At 51.6% G+C, this 25,457-nt stretch overlaps 1 protein-coding gene across 1 annotated transcript in view; it reads left to right on the plus strand.

Moving 5' to 3' along the window:
• The first annotated feature begins 217 nt into the window (after positions 1-217).
• The window catches only part of CPXM1 (carboxypeptidase X, M14 family member 1), a 38,500-nt gene continuing 13,260 nt past the window's right edge, over positions 218-25,457 (plus strand). Inside the window, exons 1-8 of the mRNA XM_053258441.1 lie at positions 218-673; positions 6,009-6,107; positions 12,587-12,696; positions 17,542-17,681; positions 18,687-18,771; positions 22,334-22,484; positions 22,713-22,801; positions 24,417-24,540. Of these exons, the coding sequence (XP_053114416.1) occupies positions 361-673; positions 6,009-6,107; positions 12,587-12,696; positions 17,542-17,681; positions 18,687-18,771; positions 22,334-22,484; positions 22,713-22,801; positions 24,417-24,540 (1,111 nt within the window). The 5' untranslated portion in view covers positions 218-360. The remainder of the gene's footprint in view (positions 674-6,008; positions 6,108-12,586; positions 12,697-17,541; positions 17,682-18,686; positions 18,772-22,333; positions 22,485-22,712; positions 22,802-24,416; positions 24,541-25,457) is intronic.

Raw genomic sequence — 25,457 nt, forward strand, 5'->3', positions numbered from 1 at the left:
TACCCCCCGAGCCGACTCCAACGAAGAGACTGTGGGGCCGATCCCTTGGAAAGGCGAGAAGATGTCCCAGCTTCAAGGGAACCCACCCAGAGCCCCCCAGACAGCAGGCAGGGGCGGCCCTTCCAGCCAGGCCAAGGCGCCGCCAAGAAGCGGTGGGTGGGGGGGGGAGGGTTTTTGGTGGGTCGCAGCTCTTCCGGACAATGCGGTAGAGGGGTGGGCAGGCCGGCAAGGCCTCCTCGTCGTGCGAGAGGGGAGGGCTCCGAGGAGGTCTTCCCCAGGGCCGCCCTCCTCCCTCTCAGCATCCCTCCGCCGCGAGCGCCGAGGCTGGCTCTGCTGCTCCGCGCGTCCCAGCAGCACAAGATGCGGGCTCGCTGCGCCCTGGCTCCCCTCCTCCTCCTGCTGCTGCAGCTGCTGCTGCTCTCCCTGGCCGCCTGGGGGGGCCCAGGGGCAGCCCGCACGGTGACCCCGCGCCCGGCGTCGCCGGAGAAGCCTGGCGCCAGCGCCACTGCCAGCCCGCCGGCGACACCCCGCGCCACTGCTGCTGCTGCGGCGGGGACCCCTGCGACCACGCCGGCCCGCCGCCTGCGGACGACGCCCCCGCCTGGCAAAGAGGACCTGGCGGCCACCACCCTCCCTGCGAGCGAAGCCAGCCCAGTGCCGGAGAAGACAGCAGGTAGGACGCCCGTGGCCAGCCCCGGGCGGGGGTGGGGGGGTCCTCTCTGGGGGTGGGTGGGGGGCTTCATCCCGCACTCGCGCTGCCCACCTGTCTGCTGGGGGGATGTCTGTGAACTACTCGCAGCAGGGGCTCTCAGGCTCGGCTGGGTGGGGTCCCCAGACGGCGTTGGACTACAACTCCCATCATCATCGTCATCGTCATCATCCCCAGCCACAACGGAGCTGTCGTCCATCCACACCTGGGGACCCACGCTGGAGAACCCTCTTGGTTCCTGATGGATAGCAAACCAGAAAGGACCACTCCATGTCCCGTGTCCAGCAACCACTGTCCACGGGGGCATTAATGCTTGCAAATCTGTAAACCCACTTGGTTATGGGGTGCAAGTTTTCTCTTATGAATGGGAGACTATCTTGCAGTCTGGATATCTTGCAGTGTGAGCACTGCAAGATATTCCCCTGAGGGCATGGAGCCACTCTGGGAAAAGCAGAAGCTTCCTAGTTCCCTCCCTGGCAGCATCTCCAAGAGAGGGCTGAGAGAGACTCCTGCTGCCTGCAACCTGGGAGAAGCCACTGCCAGTCTGTGTGTAGACAATACTGAGCAAGATGGACCCATGTTCTGACTCAGTATATGGCCCCTGCCTATGTTCCTATTTCAGTCTTGAGTAGTCACCTCTGTGAATGCAAACCAGGGCGCTGCTTGGGGCTTGTATACATGCATGTGCATGCGCACAGTGTGGCTATATCCTCCGCTGCTAATTTCTGTTGGGAACTGTGCATTCAGTGGCAGTCCTGGAACCAGGGAATGGGGGCTGTAGCTCAGTGACAGAGCATTTGTTTTTGCACGCAAAAGGTCCCAGATTGAATTCCTGGCAGCATCTCCAGGTAGGGCTGGGAAAGATTACTGCCTGAAGTCCTTGAAAAGCTGCTGCCAGTCAGAGTAGATAATACTGAGCTAGATGGACCAATGGCCTGACTCAGTAGAAGGCAGCTTTTTATGCAGTCCTTCTTCTCTTGGCCTGTGTTCTATTATTGTTTGGGATAAGGCCAGCCCTTGTGTGGGACGTACTGGAGTTTCCTAACACTCAGTGCTTCTTCTGAGGTCTGCATGCATTGCCTTCCATTGGCGATAAATGTGGCTCCTTCTGTGGTGCTGAGCAGAGCTGCATTCTTTGTGGTGTGCTGCCTGTCTGGGTAGATTGCGATCCGAGGTTGTGATCTGGGGTTGGGGGGTTGGGGGCGTGAGGAGTTTAGTTCCGCACAGCCGGGCTGTGGCAGAGGCTGTACTTGGTGCGGAACAGCATGCCACAAGATAGGCTTTGTGTTTGGCGGTGGTGGTTTTTGGGACTACACGCTGCGCCCTCGTTTCTGTGCCTCGTGATGCGGAAGGTTGATGGTGTGTCGTGGCCTGTGTGTTGCTGCCTGTGCGTGATGGTTTTGTGCGTTGCACGCCTTGCGACCAAGCTGGGAAGGGAGTTGTGTTGTGTGGGGCCAGGCTGTGAATAAAATACTTCGCAGCCCTGCGTTGGGCATTGTGCACGCCTGAGCTGCAGTAGGGGCTGGATGCTGGCTGAGCCGTGTGGGTTGTCCTTCTGCCGCATCTTGAACATTGTGGTTTGTGGTTCTGGAAAGGTATCACAGCAGCTGCCTTTATACTGAGTCAGACTCTCGAGCCGTCGAGCTCCACGTTGTCTTCCCCAACTGGCAGCAGCTCTCCAGACTTGGATGGGTATTTCCCAGGCCCCCTCGGAGATGCTTCCAGGGGTTGAAACTGGGACTGTCTGCATGAAAAGGAGCTGCTCTGCCCCTGAGCCACAAGCTCCTTTGTGCTATACCAAGTCCTGTGGGGGCGCTGCTGTGTGCTTTGTGGCCATGGGCTTCTTCTTTGTGGAGGCGGCCTGTATGCTGCGACCTCCCACTTCTGTGCGGTGTTTGTGATATGGCACAAGTCTTGCATGGAACGGGGCTGTGCGCTTCTGGTGGCCCTCAGTGGGCTGCTGTGGTGTCCCGGCTGAGCTGCTTGCTGCCTCCTCTGCAGCTTCCGGGCCCTTTCCTTGGTCGCGCCAGGAGGGGTGCTGTGTGGTCTCTGGCTTGGCAAAGTCCTTCATCACACTGTATTGCAGCAGGTGTCCTGTCGCTGAGTGCTCCAGGCATTATGGTGCCAGATGAGGCCGCAGTCCTGTCGCTTCTGCACTCACAGACGTGGCATGAGCATGCACAGCCTGGCACTGCTGCAACAACCCCATGGAAGTCCTGATTCCCCCGGTGTGGGGCACAATGCCTTGAACTGGGACGGCAGCGTGCATGGTGACCTGCGCAGGGCAACGCCATTCCCCCTCCAAGCATCTGCCTGGGGGAGAGCTGGTCTTGTGGGAGCAAGCATGAATTGTCCCCTTTGCTAAGCAGGGTCCACCCTGGTTTGCATTTGAGTGGGGGACTCCATGGGTGAGCACTGGAAGATCTTCGCCTTAGGAGATGGGCCCACTCTGGGAAGAACACCTGCCTGCTTGCATGCAGAAGATCCCAGTTTCCCTCCCTGGCAGCATCTCCAAGGTAGGGCTGAGAGAGAGACCTGCCTGCAACCTTGGAGAAGCCGCTGCCAGTCAGTGTAGACAATCCTGAGCGAGATAGACCCAGGGTCTGACTCGGTAGAAGGCCGCTTCCTCTGTTCCTCCTCCTGCTTTGCATGCAGAAGGGGGCTCCTTTCCTGGGAAGGCCTTCCCTGTGGCCGTGGGCCAGTGTGCTCTCTTCCAGGCTCCCACGCAGCGGCTGGTGCTCCGGAACCACCCTGGCTGGCGTTGCAGTTCCAGCTCCCCGTGTGACACAGCGGTGGAAGGAAGGTGGCTGGAGCGGATCGTGGACCCAGGCCAGGAGAGGCCAGCACAGAGCAATCACTGTTGGGGGGGGGGGCCTCCCGCATCCTGTTTCACATCACACTACTTCTCTGTGGCTGCAGAAGGACCCCCAAGGGGGCAGCCAGGGAAAGGGAGGAAGCGGTTTCACTCCCATGCTGGAGGAAGAAACTGCCAGAGGCGATTTTCCTCAAAAGCCTTAGTAACTTCTTACTCAGAACTCCGTAAAAATTGGTGCGTGACCCTCCTCCACTACATGGAACCTAGCGTGTGATGTTTTGACGAGTGAGTTTTTTCCCATACGCACACATATGTGCATGCCATGCACACAACACACACATAGACAGTGTGGGGGAAATGTGCACATCACATGTTCCCCTGAACCTACAGGCTGGGCACCAATTTAAAAGTGTGCATTCTCTAATCCTAAATTGCAGAGACAGGAGCTCAGCCAGCGGGCAGAAAGTCAGGATCCCAGTCTTTATACCAGGCCTTGCCGATCCAGGGGCTTCATACTGCCAGCCAATCCGAGGAGCTGATGTAGCACATCCGTGTTTCCTTCTGCACCTGAAAAGGGCGCTGGGGTGTTAGAAGATGTACCCAGCTTTTCTATGTGTGTGTGTGGGGGGGGTGGGGGAATCACACTCAAGACAGTGTAAAGTACATAAAGTAAAACACAAATGCAGAATACATGGGAGAGGAAAGCTCATCTTGTGGTAGCAAGCATGACTTGTCCCCTTAGCTAAACAGGGTCCACCCTGGTTGCATATGAATGGGAGACGACTTGATGTGTGAGCACTGCCGCAAGAGATTCCCCTCAGGGGATGGAGCCGCTCTGGGAAGAGCAGAAGGTTCCAAGTTCCCTCCCTGGCAGCATCTCCAAGATAGGGCTGAGAGAGAGAGTCCTGCCTGCAACCTTGGAGAAGCCGCTGCCAGCCTGTGAAGACAATACTGAGCTAGATGAACCTATGGTCTGACTCAGTATTTGGCAGCTTCCTATGTTCCTATGTTAATACAAAGAATAACAACTAAAATCACTGAAACAAGCACCAGGAAAACACCACAAACATAAAAGCAGCAGCAGCAATTTAAAACAATTGACATGGGAGGAGAAGGTTAATTAGAAGCATGCCAAAACCACACCATGAGAAGACTGGCCCCAGTGTTCCCAGTAAGAGGGTTTCTCAGCTCTTGTTGACTACAACTCCCATAATCCTCAGCTGCAGTGGTCAAAGCTCACTGCAGCCGGGGATTGTGGGAGTTGTAGTCAACAACATCTGGGAATCCCCATTGCAGGGAACACTGGCGGGCAGTGACGGGGCCAGCTGTACTCCTGATAAAAATATGCCTGCCTTTGCTTCATGTGTGAATAGGGGAGAGAGACCCCCAGCACAATTCGTTTGACCTCTAGATTCGTGAACACGCTAAAGTGGTGCGTAGCCTTTTGAGCAAGAAAGGCACCTTCTCTGCTGACTGAACCATCTTTTAACTCAAATCCAAATGCTGGGGGAGAGGCATTTCTCCTCCATCCTCGTGCAAGTCAGTAGTGTTCCCAGCAGCCACAGGATAATCTCCCTTTTTGACAAACGGTGTCTCTGTCAACATAAAAAGCTGCCCTATACAGAGTCACACCATTGGTCCATCTCGCTCAGTATTGTCTACCCAGACTGGTGGCGGCTTCTCCAAGGTTGCAGGCAGGAATCTCTCTCAGCCCTATCTTGGAGATGCTGCCAGGGAGGGAACTGGGAACCTCCTACTCTTCCCAGAGCGGCTCCATCCCCTGAGGGGAAGATCTCCCAGTGCTCACACTTCTAGTCTCCCATTCACATGCAACCAGGGTGGACCCTGCTTAGTTAAGGGGTCAAGTCAGGCTTGCTACCACCAGACCAGCTCTCCTCTCTGTAAGTAACCTTACAGAGGTGACTTACTCAAGTAACCTTTGCGCATAGCGGGCCCTAGGCTGCCTGGTGCACACTGACGCAGGATTCCTGCTAAACGGGACACCACTTTCTCACAAGCATCACTACAGACTTCTGGCTTGGGGTCAAATTTAGCCAGGAGAACATCCAAATCAGGAGGTCACCCAGAACCTTTGCTAGGAAATATAACATCCACGGATGGCGAAGGGACATAAAGCCAGGTCCAAACGCCGACAATCCGCCCCTGCTCCCCCACCCCTCCCCTGCCTGTGGTTTGACCCGTTGCCCCCTTTTGCATCTCCCCCCACCCCACACACCTGCTTTGAGCTTGTCCATTTCATGCAGTGTCCCCAATCCAGAACTGTGGCTGAGCATGGTGTCTGGAGCAAGTGCGCCAGCATCCGGCCCCATCCTGGCTCCAGTTGCAATCGTGCATGCGGCTTCTTCTGCCCTGCTTGGCCCTGCAGCCTCCCCACTTTTGTACACGGAGCCCCCGCCAACCTTTCTGCTGCAACCCAGAGGAGGAAGGGGGTGACCAGATGTCTCTGGTTTTGCCTTTCTCCAGCCAGGAAAAAATCTGTCCGCCTTAAAGTGATCAAGAAAAAGGTCTTGAAGAAGAAAGCAAAGCCCTCCGTCCAAGAGAGAACGGCCACCAAGGAGTCACGTACGTAAACACCCCTCCCTCCCCCTGCCCACTTCCCCAAAACTCAACCTGCCAAGATCTGGCACCACTCAGCGGCGTCTCCTCTGAACCAGGAAGGCTTCATTGGCTGCTGCTTTGCTTCCAGGCTAGATTTAAAGTGCTGATTTTGACCTTTAAAGCCCTACCCGGCTTGGGGCTGGAGTACCTGGAGGACCACATGCGCCCATATGAATCTGCCAGGGCCCTTCACTCATCAGCTCAAGCCCTGCTGGTGGCCCCACCATTGACTGAGGCTCAGTTGGCAAGGACAAGAGACAGGGCCTTTTCGGAGGTGGCCCCTTGGCTCTGAAATGGCCTCCCAGAAGAGCTTTGCCATGCTCTCTCCCTAAGGGTTGATTACAATTGTGAGTCTCCCCAAGCAGTACTGTATTGGAGGGGCAGGAGGGTATAAATATTGTATTTATTATTAATAATAATAATATATATATTAATATTCATATTTAATAGGAAGCAAGCTCTCTCAGCCGCTCCCGCCCCCACCACTCTCTAGGGAGTTAGGCAAGCCACTTCTGCCCCCAGCTCTGCACCTGCAATCTGGGGATAAGACTGATTGGTGAGGAGTACAGGGTTTTATTGGTGAGGTGTACTGGGGCCATGACTGAACAAGATAATATAAGATCTACGTGCGATGGTGTGATTCCCAGCTGGTGTGTGTGTGAGCAAATGGTGAGGGAGATCTGTTTTGGGGAGACAGCTGGGGCATGCCCATAAGCTGACAGAGAGCGGACTGGGAGCCATGTGCATCTTTATGAGGGTGTTAGTGAACTGTACCTTGTACACTGGTAGTGTCATAACAAGAGAGAGAGAGAGAGAGAGACCCCGTATTATCCCTTTGGCTCAAGGGGGTGTGGTCTTCCATTTCAGAGGGCGTGATTTCTGTGGAGGAGGGCAGAAGTTTTCAAACTTGGGTCTCCAGATGTTGTTTGACTACAATGCCCATCTGCAGCTTTAGCCACTGCAGCTGGGGATAATGGGAGTTGTAGTCAACAACATCTGGGAATCTCTGTTACAGGGGAAACCCCTGGTTTAGGGAGCAGAACTACCCACTGTCCCTACATTTAGCCTGACAAATGGAGTGACACTCAGGCCCAAAGTGGTGATCAGTGAAGAAGAAACCAAAGAGTAGGCCACACACAGGGCAGTCACCATGCAAAGGAGCCCTCTACCTCTCCAGCTTCAGAAAACCCAGCAAACCTTTTGCTTTCAACCATGAGGGCTAGTATCTTGGGGCGTGATCACAGCACAGCTTTGGAGAGCCATAGCCCCTGTTAATGGAACTGCCCCGGGGTGATTGGTAAACACCCCCAAAATTGTGTTTGGGCTTTGGGTGGGGAAATTAGCTCTGGGTAGGACAGTTCCACGTCAGATTAAATGTACACAAAGGTTGAAGTTTCAAAAGTGAAAAGAAGGGTTTATTGAAGGGAGGGGTAGAGTGGAAAGAAATGTGTGATTAAAGCAATCCTAGAAGCGTTTTAGCTTAGAATCCTAATTGTATTAATTCCCAGGCAGGCTAGAGAAAGAGGCTTAGAGAAGGAGCTGAGCTTCTACTGGCACAGAGACCTTGTTGGGGCTGCCTGGACAACCGAGGGACCCCATTCCTCAGGGACAGCTTGGTCCAAAGCAGGGGTGAGAAGGCCAGAGGGGTTGGATGATAGAAGTGAATCCACAAGGGTGCCTTCTCCATGTCCTGGGGCAACATTCCAATGGATCTTTTTTCTTGACTAGGGCTGTTCTGGGGAATCTCAAAAGAGATTGTTTTGTCTACTGTGCTGCACTACAACACAATGAGTGAATAGGATGATGCAAATAGAGTGGTTGAGCGTGCAAACATGGGAATTCTTTTCAGTCAGAAACACCCAGTGAACTAATCAGCGTTTTTTATGGGTACTTTTCTGGGTTCCTATTGCCCACTCCAGCCTTCTTTTGATAAGGAGGGAATGCACATTTGTGGAGCCTTATCTGACTTCCCTGCTGAGATAATTGGCTTTTAGCTCGTTTGAGGCATCTGTGGAGGGGAGGGAAACCAAAGGAGGGTCAATCGTGCAGAGAGACCTTGAACGGAGAGTTAACTGTTGCCAGTTAACTTCGGGAGTCTACTCAGGTATCCCAGCATGGGGAAGGTGCAAGGTGGGCTCTCTTGAAATTTGGCTCTTTTGCAGCTGCTAAATCTAGGGGTAACGGCCTCACTGCCTACTGAGTGACTATTTCCCAATATGCCAACAAACAGAGGACTCACGATGCTGTGAGGCTCTTGAGCATGTCAAAAGTGAGACCTATACACCTGCAATCTCAAACATAGGCAGGGAGGCTTCTGGGAGCCGGCAGAAAAGCAGTGCTAGCAACACCACAAAAAGCTCCTGCGTGTGCCGACTACAGTCGTGAGCGTGCACTCTGGTTTTGGAGTGCCACAGCAAAACATATCAGACCCTGCACAATTACACAGCCAGATGGTCACTGTTTCAAGAGCTACGGCGAGCCCAGTGATCGTGTGTGGTTGATGGAACCCTGTGCCTCATATAATGCGTGTCTCACACATACAGGCTCGCGCCTGCAAGTTCTCTTTGCACATCCACACAAAACGGCCACTGCATCAAGACATGCGGGCCCTCTTTTTTTTCCAGCCTTTTACATAAAGGGCATCTTGGATCTCCAAGCTCCTGAAGGCCAGTTTGGGATCCCTCCAGTTATCCTTGGAAAGCTAGCACGGCTGCTTTTCCTTGGGCTTTTGAGGTTTAATGTGGGATTGCTGAGAGTTTTGTGTTTAACTGGGCAGCAGCCGGACAAAATGTTGGACCCCCTCCCTGCTCTCTGGCATCGCCTGCTGAAACTTGTGTGTCTCTGTGTGTGCGCGCACATCACACTTGCCAGCTGGAAAGGGAGAACGCTTTCTGCTAAAGCAGAAGCGAAGAGAAAGGCACCATTCACACAACCCAATAACAGCAGTGTTTCTGGACTCCACAGCAAGACAGGAGGCAGGGTGGAAATTCACTCCAACACTGCCCTGTGAAAAGTGCCCCCTCCAAGAGCTTAACATTTGTTCAAAGACTGAAAATACGGGGCTGAATAGCCTGTTTGTCTATTTCACAAGCAGAACGAACGGCGTGTTGATTGAAAAGTGATTAGTGCAAATACAGGAATCAATGGCTGACATTCAGATCAAGGAAATGCCCGTGCAGCGGGAAAGCCACCGAACAGAACTTCCCAGTGAACTGCATCAGTGCTGCCGAGAAGTGGCCATTTGTGACACCCTCCTCTTTCCCCAAGATGCCCTCTGTGCCACCTGAAAATATGTCCTTCATGGTTGCACAAAGGACCACCTAGGGAAGGGGAGGAGAGCTAATCTTGTGGTAGCAAGCATGAATTGTCTCCTTTGCTAAGCAGGGTCTGCCCTGGTTTGCATTTGAATGGGAGACTACATGTGTGAGCACTGGTTGATATTCCCCTCAGGGGATGGAGCCGCTCTGGGAAGAGCATCTGCATGCTTGAGGTTCCAAGTTCCTTCCCTGGCATCTCCAGATAGGGCTGAGAGAGACTCCTGCCTGCAACCTTGGAGAAGCCGCTGCCAGTCTGAGTAGACAATACTGAGCAAGGTGGACCAAGGGTCTGACTCCGCATAAGGCAACTCCCCATGTTCCCAAGGGAAGAGCTTCAAAAATGGCTGCTTTCCTGCTGCACCAGGACAATTAGTTGGGACGTTCTACTAGGCTGCTCTAAGGACTAGCAGCATGCACAGAACACACAAACACACACACACATCTTTACACATTTATACTCACAAACCAGGAAAGGGACACTTTGGAGAGTGATGTTGAGGAGAGTTGCAGTTAGGACCAGCTAACTGAAAGTTCCCTGAAACAGAGGTGGGGTTTGTGCCTAGAGATGCATCTCCACTGCTGTCCTTCCATCCACTGTCCAAGGTCAAATGTCCAGACTAATGAACATACTTTCAGCAAGATCTGCAACACGGCTGATGCCCCACCATGTGACGCAAAGGGAAAACAGAGCTTAGGGATGCTACCTCTCTCCCCCTCCACATGCACACTTTTTGTGCATCTGCCACCAAAATTAATGCAAATTATGCAACAGATTGCATGTTTGGGCCCAGCCAAGCAAACTAAGGGCATCTGCCTTTTGGGATGGCTGTTGTTGTTTTTTAATCAGGCAGGCCCCTTGTGCCTTGAAAGCCCCACAACGTTTAGCAAGCAAAGCTGCTTCTGGCAAGGAGAGGCAGTCCTGGGCAAACTTTCCTCAACTCAAGGCCTGCTCGCTGAGCAGCTTTGACAGGCAGAGGGGCCCTGCCAGAGAACAAAAGTTGGCACCTCTGCTGCCTAAATGTGCTTGTCTTGCAGAATTCCTCTGGTGCCTGCGGAAAGGGATTAGGGGCCCTCCCGGGACTGTCTCCCCCTGACTTCCTCTTGAGGAGTCTGCTTGGCATTCTCATCATGTTCGGTTCTGGGGCTTTGACTCATGCAAGAAACCGTTGTGGTTTCATGTCCCATGATGACTGGAGGCAGCCCCACTCCCTCCTGCTCAATTTCCTTCGCTCGGGCTCCGGATTTAGCTTTGTTCTCCTCCCCACACATCAAAACCTTTTAGTTGTTTCTCTCTCTCAGTCTGAAGCCCACCTAACCCACCACCCCACTTCTTTGGCTCAAGGGGAGGATAAATTGCAGGTATAAATCGTTAAGGCTGGATCAGCCTAAAGGGCCATCCGGGGGCGGCCCTTTCGTGAGGCAGGCTGAGGTGTTCGCCTCGGTCAGCGGAGTATTGGGCACAAGCCGGGTGGCAAAACGCGCCCCTCCTCCCCCAAACACACACACATCAGAGCCGCTCTTCGGTACTGATCTGACCCTGGCAAGCTTTGCAAGGGGCATGAAGTCTGCGAGAAGCCCAAGGAGAGAAGAGGAGCTTCTCCTCCCCTCCTCCTCACACCCTGCACCACTTTCGAAGCTTGCAAGAATCAAAAGGGGCTGACCCCCCCCCCCACCAGGGCCGTGGGGCAAGGCAGCCTTCAGAGCCTCACCTCAGGCACGGTGCCATCGAGTTCCTTTCGGCCGGTGCCATCGAGTTCAACAGTCTGTTTCTCAACAGCAGCCAGCCAGATGCTGCTGGGAAGCTCACAAGCAAAACCAGATGGAGCTGGCCCTCCCCTGCTGTTTGTCCCACAGCAGTTGATATCCAGAGGTATACTTCTTCTGGACTTGGAGGCTCTCTGTAAATGTAGCATACCTAATAGCTGTTTAACTCACATACTTAATAGATAGTGGTAGGCCCTATTGATAGGCTTTTAAAAAAAAGGCCATCTAAGTCAGTGAGCATCATCTTGTGGTAGCATGTTCCACAGGTTAACTATACATTGTGAGAAGAATTGCTTTCATTTGCCTGCCCTGAATCTGCTGGTCAGCTACTCATTGAATGAGCCTGAGGTTAGTATGATGACATGTGTTGTAAAGGCGTTTCAGACGACGAGTCACTGACAAGGATGACTGACTGGGCTGGAGCGGGACGTCTGGCCCTGTACTCTGTCTTAAGAACATAAGAACAGCCCTGCTGGATCAGGCCCAAGAAGGCCCATCTAGTCTAGCGTCTTGTTTAACACAGTGGCCCACCAGATGCCGCTGGAAGCCACAGGTAGGAGTAGAGGGCATGCCTTCTCTCCCGCTTTTACTCCCCTGCAACTGGTACTCAGAGGCATCCTGCCTTTGAGGCTGGAGGTGGCCTGTAGCCCTCTGACTAGTAGCCGTTGATAGACCTCTCCTCCATGAAGGTATCCAAACCCCTCTTCAAGCCATCCAGGTTGTGGGCTGTCACCACATCCTGAGGCAGAGAGTTCCACAAGTGGGTTATGCTTTGTATGAAAAAGTACTTCCGTTTGCTGGTCCTAGATTTCCCGGCAATCAATTCCATGGGATGACCCCTGGTTCTAGTGTTATGGGAGATGGAGAAGAATTTCTCTCTGTCCACTTTCTCCACACCATGCATGGATTTATAGACCTCTATCCTGTCTCCCCACAGTTGTCTTTTTTCTAAACTAAAGAGTCCCAGGTGTTGTAGCCTTGCCTCATAAGGAAAGTGCTCCAAGCCCCTGATCATCTTGGTTGCCTTCTTCTGCACCTTCTCCAGTTCTACCTGTTCTGTCGCAGCAGCTCTGGCTGGATGAAGCACTGGCGTGTATATTGTTTTGTGTGAAAAAGTACTTCCGTTTGTCGGTCCTAGATTTCCTGGCCATCAATTCCAAGTCTTCTTTTGCACTTGGTGCCTCTACGCTGAGTGAACCACGGACCAGAGCCCTTGTTCACACAGAGATGTTCAGCAGCATCAGAGAACCTGTGCTCCGCTTCAAGGGGAAGGGGATCGCTCAAGGGGGAAAGGAGCCTGGAGGGCTTGGTTGAGCTGATTTTGTCTCTCTTGCCCCCCTCCCTTCCACTGTCTCAAAGCAGAATGCCCCCCGCTGGGACTGGAGTCTCTCAGAGTTCGGGACTCGCAGCTGCGGGCCTCCAGCATCAAGCGCTACGGCCTCGGAGCCCACCGGGGGCGCCTCAATATACAGGTGAGATGCAGGGGGGGCTGGCTGGAAGAGGAGGGGGCTTCTGTCTGCACCCCAGTTCGAGAATCCCCACTGGTATTCTGGGCACGGGAGAGGGAGGGGTCGGTTTCTTTGGAACGGGCAGGAATACTGTGGGCACCTCCTGCACCAGAGTAGGCCCCAGGTGACCTTCTAGAGCAGGGATTCTCAACATTGGGTCCCCAGATGTTATTGGACTTCAACTCCCATAATCCCCTACCAAAGGCCACAAGGGCTGGGGATTATGGGAGTTGAAGTCCAATAACATCTGGGGACCCAAGGTTGAGAATCCCTGTTCTAGAGTCCATAGCAAGAGGGAACTCCCATAAAAATAAGCTGGTCTCATCTCTGGGCTTCTGATCTGGGCGGATCGCAGAAACTGCCGGTCAGTTACCATCCCTCAGCCTAGCCTGCCTGCCAAGGATGGGGCCGCAGCTCAGTGGCTGAGCATCTGCTTGGCATGCAGAACGTCCCGGGTTCAGTCCCTGCATTCAGCATCTCCAGGTAGGGCTGGGCAAGACCCCTGCCTGAAGCCTTGGAGAGCCGCTGCCAGTCTGTGTAGACGATGCTGAGCTAGATGGTCTGACTCGGTAGAAGGCAGCTTCCTATGTGCCTGTGATGCAGACAGTCTCATGTATACCACCGTCTTGGAGAGAATATGGCTTATGTGGCACAGTGGGGGGATGCTTGACTAGCAAGCCAGAGGTTGCCAGTTCGAATCCCTGCTGGTCTGTTTCCCAGACTATGGGAAACGCCTATATCAGGCAGCTGCGATATAGGAAGGTGCTGAAAGGCACCATCTCATACTGTGCGGGAGGAGGCAATGGTAAACCCCTCCTGTATTCTACCAAAAGAAAACCACAGGGCTCTGTGGGTGCCAGGAGTCGAAATCGACTTGACAACACAATTTACCTTACCTTTAAAACTGAATTCAAGGCTGAGCCTTGGATTAAATTAAGCCTGAGGGCCTATTACTTCTACATTTAAGATGGCCCACAAATTTTGGCCATTGGTAACATCTCAGGGAACAAATGCTCATCGTGACTTTTGGCAACATCTACCTCCCTAGAGAAGAAGGTAAATAGATGATAGCATGGTTGCTTAGCCCCTGCTAACTGGGCAAAGAGGCACCTTTTTAACCTGGCGATTCTCTTTATTGAGCAGGGAGAGAGTAACTGGCCCGATCCACCCCCAGCACAGCATCTCTCCAGTGGCTGTTGCTGGTGTCTATCTGATGTTTCTTTTTAGATTGTGAGCCCTTCGGGGACAGAGAGCCATCTTATTTATTTATTTATTATTTCTCTATGAATACCACTTTGGAAAGTTTTTTGTTGAAAAGCGGTATATAAATATTTGTTGTTGTTGTTGCTGCTGCTGCTGTGTGCTAACGCCCCTTCTTTATTCCTACCCTCAAACAATTAGGGTAGAATTGCAGTCATTTTGCACAGAGCCAAGGGTCAGTGTAAGGGTAACAATGAACAAATTGTGGTGCTCTCTCCATACAAATTTTCATTTCCATTCGCCTGACAACAATGATAAAATTTTATACAGGTGGGCCTCGCTATTCACAAGTCCAGCACTCGTGGATTTGCATATCTGTGGTTGGGTAATTAGCACCTCAGCTCAGTATATGCAGGAGGAAACGATTAACAAAGGGTTAAACCTGTGTATCCGCAGGTTGGGGTGGCTGGAACTGATCTTGGAGGTCATTTCTGGCCCCCATTTTGATTGCTAGAGTTATCGGGAGCCATTTTATGGATGAAGCCGGGACAAAACAACGGGTTTCAGTGCAGTAGGGCACTTTGCAGCATGGTAGGGCATTTGGGGGGATAATCTGGAGGCAAATTGTGGCAAAACCCACAATTTTCGGCCAATTTTTTGCACCCAGGAACCTACTACCCCACCCCACCCCCGATTCCCATTACTCTAACACCCCATTATTTGCTGATTCGGTTTCCACAGCTCCTCTACAGAATGGAACCCCTGCGAAGAATGGGATTCTCCTGTGGTAATTTTTGTGTTTGAAAAACCTTATAGAATATCATTACACATTTGGCTACTGCAGGCCTGATGGTCAGGACAATAAATGCAGAAGAACACACTGAAAGTTTGCAATGCTATCCCCTGTTTTCCATCTCTAAGGGTGTAGTTCTTGTAAAAGACCAGCATGAGCATTCTTCCTTCCAGATGGTACCAGCCACCCCAGCTAGTTCATGTACTAAAACCTGGGACCCCAGATGTTGGACTACAACTCCCAACATCCTCAGCTACAATGGCCTACTGTGGCTGGGGATTATGGGAGTTGCAGTTCACAACGCCTGGGGACCCAAGGTTGGGAACTCTGCCTGGTTTAAGATGTATATAGTGCTTATTCATTTTCCAGAGTGTGCAAAGTTCCCAGCATTTTCCACAGGCCCGGCTCCTGAGCTTCCCCCAGCAAAACAGCACACAGAAATTTAGCAGGTGAAGCTTTGCCAGGCATTTGTTTGCTTATTTTCTAGATTTATTTACTGCTTTTCCTAAAAAGCTCAAAGCTCGTTGTTTTGTTCCCCTGAAAGATGTCCACCCCACCTTTCCACCAGCTGCTCTTTTGGCATGCAATGAAACAACCATACAGTATTTTCAAAGCAGCACATTGAAAGCCGAAGGAAGTGAGATCAAAAGATGAACAGATGAAACAGTAGAACAAGCAGCCACTAGAAATAGGAAAGTGATTCTATCTTGTATCCATCAAACCTTCTCCATCAAGCTTCCTCCAGCAAAACCTACTTAGACATGGGTGCCAGATGCCAAGCAAGGCCTTATGAATGCAGAGCAGGAGAATTCCTTCCTGGAATTTGGATAGAATGCCCTGCTTACTAAAGGGCTAGAGATGTGCACAAAACCAGCTGGCCTGGTTTGAGTCCAAACTGGACCAGGCATGTTTGGTTTTGCACACTCCCAAACACCACTCGGCTCGAGTTCAGGCTCGCTCAGGGGGGCCTAAAAAAAACCTGAAACAAAAACAGACAAAATGTTTCGTCGAAAACAGTGGTCAAGTTGGCTGTTTCGACAAAACAACTTGAAACATTTCAAGTGTTTTGGCCATAGGGAACAATAGGGAAACTTGAAACACCCCATTGTTCCCTATAGGTAGCTCTTAGGGACACCCAAGGTGGTTCGGTGGTAGGGCATGATGGGTGCTACCTACCACTCAACCCACAAAGCAAATGGGCAGGGGGATGATTTTAAACCATTTTTTTACCTTTCCCCAAAACCCCCATGGGAGCCTGCATTTTTAACCGCCTATCATAGGATAGGATCCCTACATTTGGAAACTCCCTCCTTTTGGCACCTTCCTCCCTCCCCCCAGCCAAAGGTGGCACAGTTGCCCATGTCAAAACTTGATTTGCATGACAACAAGCCAATCAAGAAGCAAGGAGATCACAAGCCAATTGGAAGCCAGTGCCAGAAAACCAATCAGCAAGAGAAAAACAGGCCTGGAAAATGGCACTTGAAATGGCAAAACGTTTCGATCAAACGGGGTTGTTCTGCTCTGAGCCTGAACCAGGCCCTTTATTTTAAACACTCGAAATGGCGCATTTCGAGTCGAAACATTTTGACATTGAAACATTCTGCACATCCCTACCTGAGAACTGGAAAACCTGGTGCTGTGCGCAGTCTGAGAGATGCACCCCAGGATCGCTGGCATCTGTCCAATAATGCTAGTGTGCAACTCACAGCTTACATGCATTGCAGTATCCTTTGCCACATTTCAAGGGATCCCAGGAACCACCTCTTGAGATGGAATAATTATGTGTCATAAATATACTGCTGCCTCAAACAACGGTTGGATCGCTTCCTGATGACATCTCCTCTACTCTCCAACCCATGGGCCGAGGCTGAGTTTCAGCAAGACTACCTCAGCTATAAGCAGCCAGCGTGGTGTAGTAGTTAGAGTGCTGGACTAGGACCGGGAGTCCTGAGTTCAAATCCCCATTCAGCCATGATACGTGCTGGGTGAACTCTGGGCCAGTCACTTCTCTCTCAGCCTAGCCTACTTCACAGGGTTGTTGTGAGGAGAAACTTAAGTATGTAGGACACCGCTCTGAGCTCCTTGGAGGAAGAGCAGGATATAAATGTAAAAAAATAAAATAAATACAACTACTTTCATATACAACTTACACATTGTATTGTATATTCAAAAGTTATATGCAACTTTTCTATACAGCTACCAATATTTATTTGAGGTTCTCAAAGTGGTGTATATAGAAAAATTAATAAAGAAGAGGGTTCCCTGTCCCCAGCAGTGGCACCATCCTAACAAGCCAAGGAGCGTCAAAGGAGGCACATCTGCCTTTGGTTCCCCGCATCCCGATTGCTCGTTTCTCCCATTCTGCCCACCCCAACGTTAACAAGAGTCATACTGCCTGTGGCTGGCCATTTGTCAGGTAGAGCTGTGTGGGATCCCACACAGCTCTACCTGATGAATGGCCAGCCTGCAGGGAATGTGGCCCTCGTTAATGTGGGGACAAACCAGTGCAATCCGACTACTGGGACCTCAAGACAACAGCCTCGTTTGGCTCCCCCTGCCTCATTGGGATGGAGTCTCTGCTGCCTGTCTCCAAAGGGCTCACACACAAAAACAAGGTGGACGCCAGCAGCAGCCACTGGAGGGATGCTGTGCTGGGGCTGAATAGGGCCAGTTGCTCTCCCCCTGCTAAATGTAAGGGAATTACCACTTTATAAAAGGTGCTTCTTTGCTCAGTTAGCAGGGACTGGATGCCTTTAGTGGTTGTATTCTGCGTTTGCAGTCCATTCACTCACGCTTTCTGCCTTCCTCTGCTCTAGTCTGGTATCCATGACGGGGATTTCTATGACGGTGGCTGGTGTGCTGGGCAGGAGGACAAGGACCAGTGGCTGGAGATGGATGCCAGGCGGCCGACACGCTTCACCGGGGTCATCACGCAAGGGCTGAACTCCATCTGGACGTAAGCAGAGGAGTGGCTAAGAGGACAAGTGCAGCTCAAGAATATAAACAGAACAGACTTAACCCTCAAAACAGAAAATCAAGATTCTTTAGCAGATTCGGTGTCCTCCTTAAATTGTGCAAGTCAAGCACATTTGCACATATTGTGCTTCTTTTGTGTAATTTATTCTGCCTGTGCTAAAACCCACACCCTGAATTCCTGATCAGCTTCACCAACCACCTCCTAGCAGCTTGTGAACGTTTACTGGGCACAGTCCAGTAAACCATAAGGACTAGTAACTATCTTTTCATTTGATTTGATTTGATTTGATTTGATTTGATTTGATTTGATTGATTGTTAGATTTATATACCGCCTTTCATTAAAAATCCCAAGGCGATTTACAAAAGTTAAAACACATAATAAAAATGAGTTAAATGTATTTATCTAAAAATATAAAAACAATCTGATATTAAAATATATAATATACAAATACAGAAAACTATACATGGATAAAAACACAAAGAAGCAGCAATAAAACAATCATGTAAAGGCCTGGATAAAAAAAGCCAAAATTTAACCAGCTTTCTAAAAACTGTGACCGAGTCTGAGGAGCGAATGGCCACTGGGAGAGCATTCCAAAGCCTGGGGGCAGCAACAGAGAAGGCCCTGTCTATTGCTAATTATCTACATCTGTATCTGCAACCCTAAAGACTAGTCATGCCTTAAATATTTATTTATTAATTATCATTATTGTTGTTATTATTAATGTGCTGGATTCTGCTCCAGGCATCAGTTTCTGTGCTGGAGGGAGAAGACTCACACAAACACCATGCAGCAAGTGATCTCACTCCCTCTTACCTGCTTCCCTCCTCCTCCTCTTACATCTCCCAAAAATGGGAGAAACCTTGGGGGAAGTGTGTGCAGGAGTAATGCAGGAGTCTCCCCTCCGCTCGCTGCCCAACCCCCAAACTGTGTCCTCTTTCCCTTTGTGCATTCACCTCTTCCATCTTCTTTTCTTCCACCAGCTACGACTGGGTGACCTCATATAAAATCCAGTTCAGCAACGACACTCATACGTGGCAACCCTGCAAGAACGGGAGCGAGGAGGTGGTGAGTTCCTCGGGGTCTGAGGGGCCGGGGGCAGGATTCTGGGCCGTGACCGGCTGGACTGGCTGGGGCATGTGGCCCTGCGTTTAGTGGCAAAGGATGCCATTGCATAATACTGCAGAATTCGCTTGCAGTCCTATAAATTGGCTATGAACCCAAATTCTGCACCCATTCTGCGACTGGAATAAATTATGTAAACCTCATATGATGATCCCATCCTCCCTGTAATGAGCTTAGAAGAGTCTGGATTAAGAGTCTCCACTCTTTTATTCTCACAGTAGTCCTGTGAAGCAGGTTAGGCTGAGAGAGGATCAGTAGTAAACTTTGTGGCTGAGTGGAGAGTTGAACCCAGATTTCTGCAGTCTAAGTCCAACACTCTACACTACACACATGTACACACACACACACTCGAGCAAGATTTGCTAATGCTTTAGATGAAAGTTTTCATTGGTAGCCATTTGAACAGATGGGGCTCTGAGTGAAAGGTGAGCTTGTTTGTCTGAAGCTGTTTGGCTCTGGTGCTTTCCTGTAAAAGGGAATACAAAAGCAGATGCTCAGAACAACTTTTCCTTCTGACTATAATGTCCTCAGGTGCTGCCTGTACATTTTCAAATTTGGCCTCTTAAGGACCAGAATTTAAAAAAAACACAACTTTTGAAATGAAACCCAAGATTCTCAGAATCTCCAATGCTGTGCAAAATTCTGGACTCTGGCATTCTCTCCAGGGTGGGATCATCACACAGACCCCTCCAGGGGGGCATACTAGATAGCACCCACCCACCCCCCACCCCCGTGCCCTGCCAAGTATTTGCTTTGATTTAGCATGCCGTGAGTTACCCTCCTGCCTTGCCCCTTCCCCTCTTCCTCCCCAGGGCACTTTCCAGATTTGCCCCTACCACAGTGTCACTACGGATCTGCCGAGTGTGCTTCCGTACATCCTGTGTTGTGACACCGCCGTCCCTGCGCTGACAGCAAGGGGCCGTTCACATTTCTGATGCCTTCTTTCAGATGTTATCTTTGCGGTTTAGTGCTACAGCATTGCAAGTCCGTTGCAGAAAAATAGCAGCATTTTCCCATTGTAGGAGTTTGAGATTCTGGGGGGTCCTGCCCAGCCGAAGCATTTGACTGCCGTTCTAGGGTGTCATCTGGAAAGCGCCCAGCTGCTATTCCACCATTAATTAGAAAAAGAGGGCCATGCAACTGAGCAGGATCCTGGCACCAGGGCCGTTGCAAAGATCCAAGCCTGGGATTTGTGCCACAAGGCTATGCCAAGCAGACCAAAGACAAGGCCACCACTTCTGTGCCCTCAGCCAAGGGGAACCGGGTGCCTGACTCACTCCCTCCCCCTCTAAGATCTGTGCTCTCCATCCCAGGGATTCGGAGCCAGGAGTAGGCTAGGAGATGCCCTCCATGGCCAGAACAGGAAACGAAGCCGGCCGGCTTGGAATGGGCCCTTGGTTCCCCCTCTGGCCGTGACGACAAGTCCTCCGTGCCCCTGGCCACTCGGCCCTTTGGCGGCTTTCCACAAGGGCAAGGCTGCGCAACCTGCAACTTGCCAAGCCCAGAGCAAGCCCCCATCAAACACTCTTGCACACACTTTCTCCAGGGTGGGAAGGTCCAGCAGGAACAGGGCCACCCGGGGTGATTTCCCTGTGGGTGTGAGCACACTGGAGATGGGTGGCTTTTTGGTCGTCTGTGCACTGTTGACAAATAAAGAGCACAAGAGGAGGCAAAGAGGAGTTGCTCCTAGAAGGCTGCCACCCCAGATCCCAGAGAGAGGTGGGGGGGGCACCCTTAAGCTGCCTTCACCTAATCCATCCCTCTCACATAGGCAGCTGCTTTATTCCAAGTCAAAACCATTGGACCATCTGGCTCTGTATTGTCTACACTGACTGTCAGGAGTCTTTCACTGAGTCCTCCCCGCCACACACACCCCGGCCGTGAGGAGACCAGAGGAGAGCTGGTCTTGTGGTAGCAAGCATGACTTCTTCCCTTAGCTAAGCAGGGTCTGCCCTGGTTGCACATGAATGGGAGACTTGATGTGTGAGCACTGGAAGATATTCCCCTCTTAGGGGATGGAGCCGCTCTGGGAAGAGCATCGAGGTCCCAAGTTCCCTCCCTGGCAGCATCTCCAAGAGAGGGCTGAGAGAGACTCCTGCCTGCAACCTTGGAGAAACCGCTACCAGTCTGTGAAGACAATACTGAGCTAGAGAGACCAAGGGTCTGACTCAGTATATGGCAGCTTCCTATGTTCCTACAGCATCCATTTCTTCCAACAGCTACTGTAATCTCAAGGAATTTAGGTGTATGTTCCGGTGATGCTAACCTTTGTGCTGCGGGCAGCTGCATGGCACAGCCACCGTGTGTCTCCCCAGTGATGGTGCCGTTGGGGAGGGGCAATGACGTCCCACATTAGTCTCTCCCTGCCCTAAAAGCAGCAGCCAGTGAAGCAGAGCCGCGAGCCTGGAAAGGCCAACACCGCGAGGTCTCCACACAATTTTCCAGCTCTGCACTGCTGGGGAGAAACGGTGACTCCTGGTTGTGTCACGTCGTTTGGTCCGAGTCCCTCTTTGCCCTTGATTGGGTCCTCGGTCCTAGGCTTCCGATTTTGGGTTTTTTAAAGCCAAAAAGCCAGAGAAGTCTTGGCATGAGATGCCACCTCCTCCCCCCCTCCTCCCAGTTCCTCAGCAAAGGGGAGACCCGGCCCCCCTCCAGCCAGTCCATCAGACAGGTCTTTTGCTAGATGGTGAGCAGGGCTAGCTCCAGGCTTGAGGGGGCCCTGGACAGAGCATCCTGGTGTGTGTCCCCCCCACATACACACACACACTGGGCTTCCTGGGCAGTGGGCTATGGGAGGGAAGGAGTGAGGCAGCAAGAGAGGGAGAAAAACGAGGAGGGTGGCTTTGGTGGCAAATTCAGGAGCATGGGCACTGTGGCTCTGCGTTGTGCACACTTCACATAGGATCATAGGAAGCTGCCTGATACTGAGTCAGGCCCTTGGTCCATCTAGCTCAGTCTTGTCTACACTGACTGGCAGCAGCTCTCCAAGGTTGCAGGCAAGAGTCTCTCCCAGCCCTATCTTGGAGATGCTGCCAGGGAGGGAACCTGGGATCTTCATGCATGCATGCATGCAAGCATGCAGGTGCTCTTCCACTGAGCTGTGGCTTCTTCCCCTAAGGGGAATATCTTACAGCACACACATCTAGTCTCCCATCCAAACGGGAACCAAGGTGGAGCCTGCTTGGCATGCTTGCTGCCTCAAGACCAGCTCTCCTCTCCTTGGTGCTGCTTTTGCCACGACGGGCAGCAAGAAGAGCAGCAGCAGTGGAAGCAGAAGGGGGGGCAGTGTGTCACAGTGGTGGGAGTGGCGAAACTCCCCAGCACTTAGCCCCATAGGGGAATTCACGGGGCATGGATGGAAGGAACATAGCAGGGCCTAGGGATCAACAGGGGGATATCATAGGGTGCAGTCCTGGGCCATTGGCACTTGCCCGAGAGGGCCACATCGGGACATCATTCCTGGCTGTGAGCATCAGACTGTCTTCCTCCCTTTCACTCCCTCCAGATATTCCCTGGCAACAAAGACCCAGAGACACCGGTCCTCAGCCTGCTCCCTGTCCCAGTGGTGGCTCGTTACATCCGCATCAATCCTCAGACCTGGTTCGAGAATGGGACCAACTGCCTGAGGATGGAAGTCCTGGGCTGCATCTTGCCAGGTAGGGGGGAGGGGGAGCCTTCTGGCCAAGCCCCCGCCAGGGTCAGCCTCTTGCTGCCTCCTGTCTCCCTAAGGTCTAGGGACAGAAGCGGTCTGTGCTGGGTTGGGGGCTAGATCTTGTGGCTGATGGGCAACCAGAAATGTCACCCCCCTGCAAAATAGTTGGAGAATGGGGGGGCAGGGGCTTGGCCCCCTGCTGCTACTTTCTCCTCCCCCTTTTATTTTGCAGACCCCAACAACATCTACTTCTGGGACCACGCCCCGGTGACCAGCGATAAACTGGATTTCAGACACCACAATTATAAAGACATGAGAAAGGTGCATTTCCTTAGCCTCTTGAAATTGTACAGCAAAATAAAATAAAATATCCAGTGTCTCTCCTCACTCCATCCCCTGGGAAACAGCACAGAGGTTTGGCCTTGTATTGTCCAGCAGTGGGGTAGTCGCAAATTTGGAAGGGCCGGTGCTCCCCATCGCAGCTGCCACAACCACGCCCAGCCCACCAGCCGTGCCTCCCTCTCACTCAGTCTTGCCTGCTCTGACTGGCAGCAGCACTCTAAGGTCCCAGGCAGGAGGCTCTCTCAGCCCTACCTGGAGATGCTGCCAGGGATCAAACCTGGGACCCTCTGCATGGAAGCAGCACTTGAATCTTTCAGAAGTGTACAAGGCTTTTCAGAAGTGCACTTTTTTTCTTCCTGGAACTGCATGTTTTATGTCTGATTGCACATTTAAAAAAACCTTTGGCCTTGGAGTGCCCCATCAATACAGTCACAGATAGGCTTAAAGAGCAAGTGACACCTTAATTTAAGTGTGTGTAAGACACACCCAGTCCAGGAACTAGTGGGTGGCAGGTAGTGGGACAGAGCTAAAAAGCATCTGGGAAACACCGACCTCCTAGATTATTTTACGTATCTGTGTATGTAATATATGTATATGCTGCCCCAAGCTCACATTTCTGGGCAGTTTACAACACAGATTGAAACAAAATGAAAACATTAAAACAGTTTTAAAACAATGGATTCTATAAATCTCATTAAAAGCCTGGGTGAATAAATGCCTCTTAACAGCCCTTTCAAAAGCTGTCAGAGATGGAAAGGCTCTTATTTCAGCAGGAAGCACATTCCAAAGCCTCAAGGAGGCGACAGAGAAGGCCCGTCCCTGATCAGCCACCAGATGAGCTGGTGGCAACTGTAGATGGACCTCCCCAGGTGATCCCAGTAGGCATCAGTGGGGCTCATAATGGAGAAGGCATCCTCTTGAATATTAAACTCGTTTGTTCAAATTCACTCTCCTCATTCATTTATATTCTCCATTGTTGCCTTTAACTGTTACTCAGATTATTAAGTTTGGCTTCTTGTAGTGTCCCTGGCACTGAATTTCCGAGATGAAATAGAAGAACCTGGAAATCTCGGGTGAAGCTTTTGCAGTTTCAGGCAGCCTTTGGCAGGAGTGTGAGGTTTCCTACCAGCTTTAGTCCAGTGGTGGGAGATGCAAGTTCAGCTCCTTGAAGACCTGTGAGATTCACTGTGGTGGAACTCAGCCACGTCAGCCCTTCCAAGCCCGGCCTGCACCACCAGGCTTTGGTGGAGGCCGGGGGATGAAATAAAGGCAGACTGGCCCTTCTCTATCGCCCTTGTGTCGCCCTTCTCTCCCGTGGGGAATTGCAGCCAGAGGATAAAAATGAGGTAAGACAGGAGCTCCTAACTTTGAGTCCTCAGAGGTTGTTGGACTACAATGCCCATCATCCCCAGCCACAGTGGCCTTTGGCTTTTGGCCATTGTAGCTGGGGATGATGGGAGTTGTAGTCCAGCCACATCTGGGACCCCCAGCTTGAGAAAGGAAATCTGGGTTTGCTCAGCTTGAACTGTTAGAATAGGACAGGATCGTAATCTGCACTTGAATAGTGACCGGTGATATATTTCCATTCCTGCAGCTGATGAAGAAAGTGAATGACGCCTGCCCCAACATCACCCGAGTATACAGCATCGGGAAGAGCTATCGGGGCCTGAAGATGTACGTCATGGAGATTTCGGACAACCCTGGGCAGCACGAAGCAGGTGAGTTGCATCAGGCAATCTGGCTCACGCCAGCTCTACCAGAAGAAAAGATGGTTGGGAAGTTACATCAGGAGCGGAGCTGCATAGCCGGGTGAGTGACCAGCAAAGGCCCCCGGTACATAGAAGGATACCGTCACCTTAAGTGGCACAGCGGGGAAATGCTTGACTAGCAAGCAGAAGGTTGCTGGTTCAAATCCCCGCTGGTATGTTTCCGAGACTATGGGAAGCACCTATATCAGGCAGCAGTGATATAGGAAGATGCTGAAAGGCATCATCTTATACTGTGCGGGAGGAGGCCATGGTAAAACCCTCCTGTATTCTACCCAAGGAAAACCACAGGGCTCTGTGAGCACCAGGAGTTGAAATCGACTTGACAGCACACTTTACCTTTGCTTTACATAGAAGGACAGCATGTCAGAGGGGAAGCTAGGTTAGAACCCTTCTTCCTGACAGGCTAACTTTCTATATGCTGTGGAATTTTTGTTGTACGGAGAAGCATTCAAAGCGAGCTCCCACCTGCATTCTGGAAGTGGCAGTCCACACACAGGTTGACCCCTTCACTGAGAACCAGGCTTTAGTGAGCACTGACTCCCATATGTATGGACCTTCTTCTGTTTACTTTGGCCTTTTGAGGTGAAACTGAGAACCATAAGGAGCAGGGCCTTCTCCACGTTGGTGCCTTTGCTGTAGAATTCCATTTTGAGAGGGCTCACCAGGCTGATTCTGTACAGGACTCTGGCAGGCTTTGTAACAACATATGAAGCTGCCTTTTACAGAATCAGACCCGTCTAGCTGACTTCACTGATTGGCATCATCTCTCTGGAGTTTCAGACAGGGGTCTTTCTCAGTCCTACCTGGTGATGCTGCCAGGCAGGGATTGAACCTGGTACCGTCTGCATCCAGGTGCTCTACCACTG

This window comes from Hemicordylus capensis, chromosome 5 (assembly GCF_027244095.1).
Source record: "Hemicordylus capensis ecotype Gifberg chromosome 5, rHemCap1.1.pri, whole genome shotgun sequence".
Taxonomy (NCBI): domain Eukaryota; kingdom Metazoa; phylum Chordata; class Lepidosauria; order Squamata; family Cordylidae; genus Hemicordylus; species Hemicordylus capensis.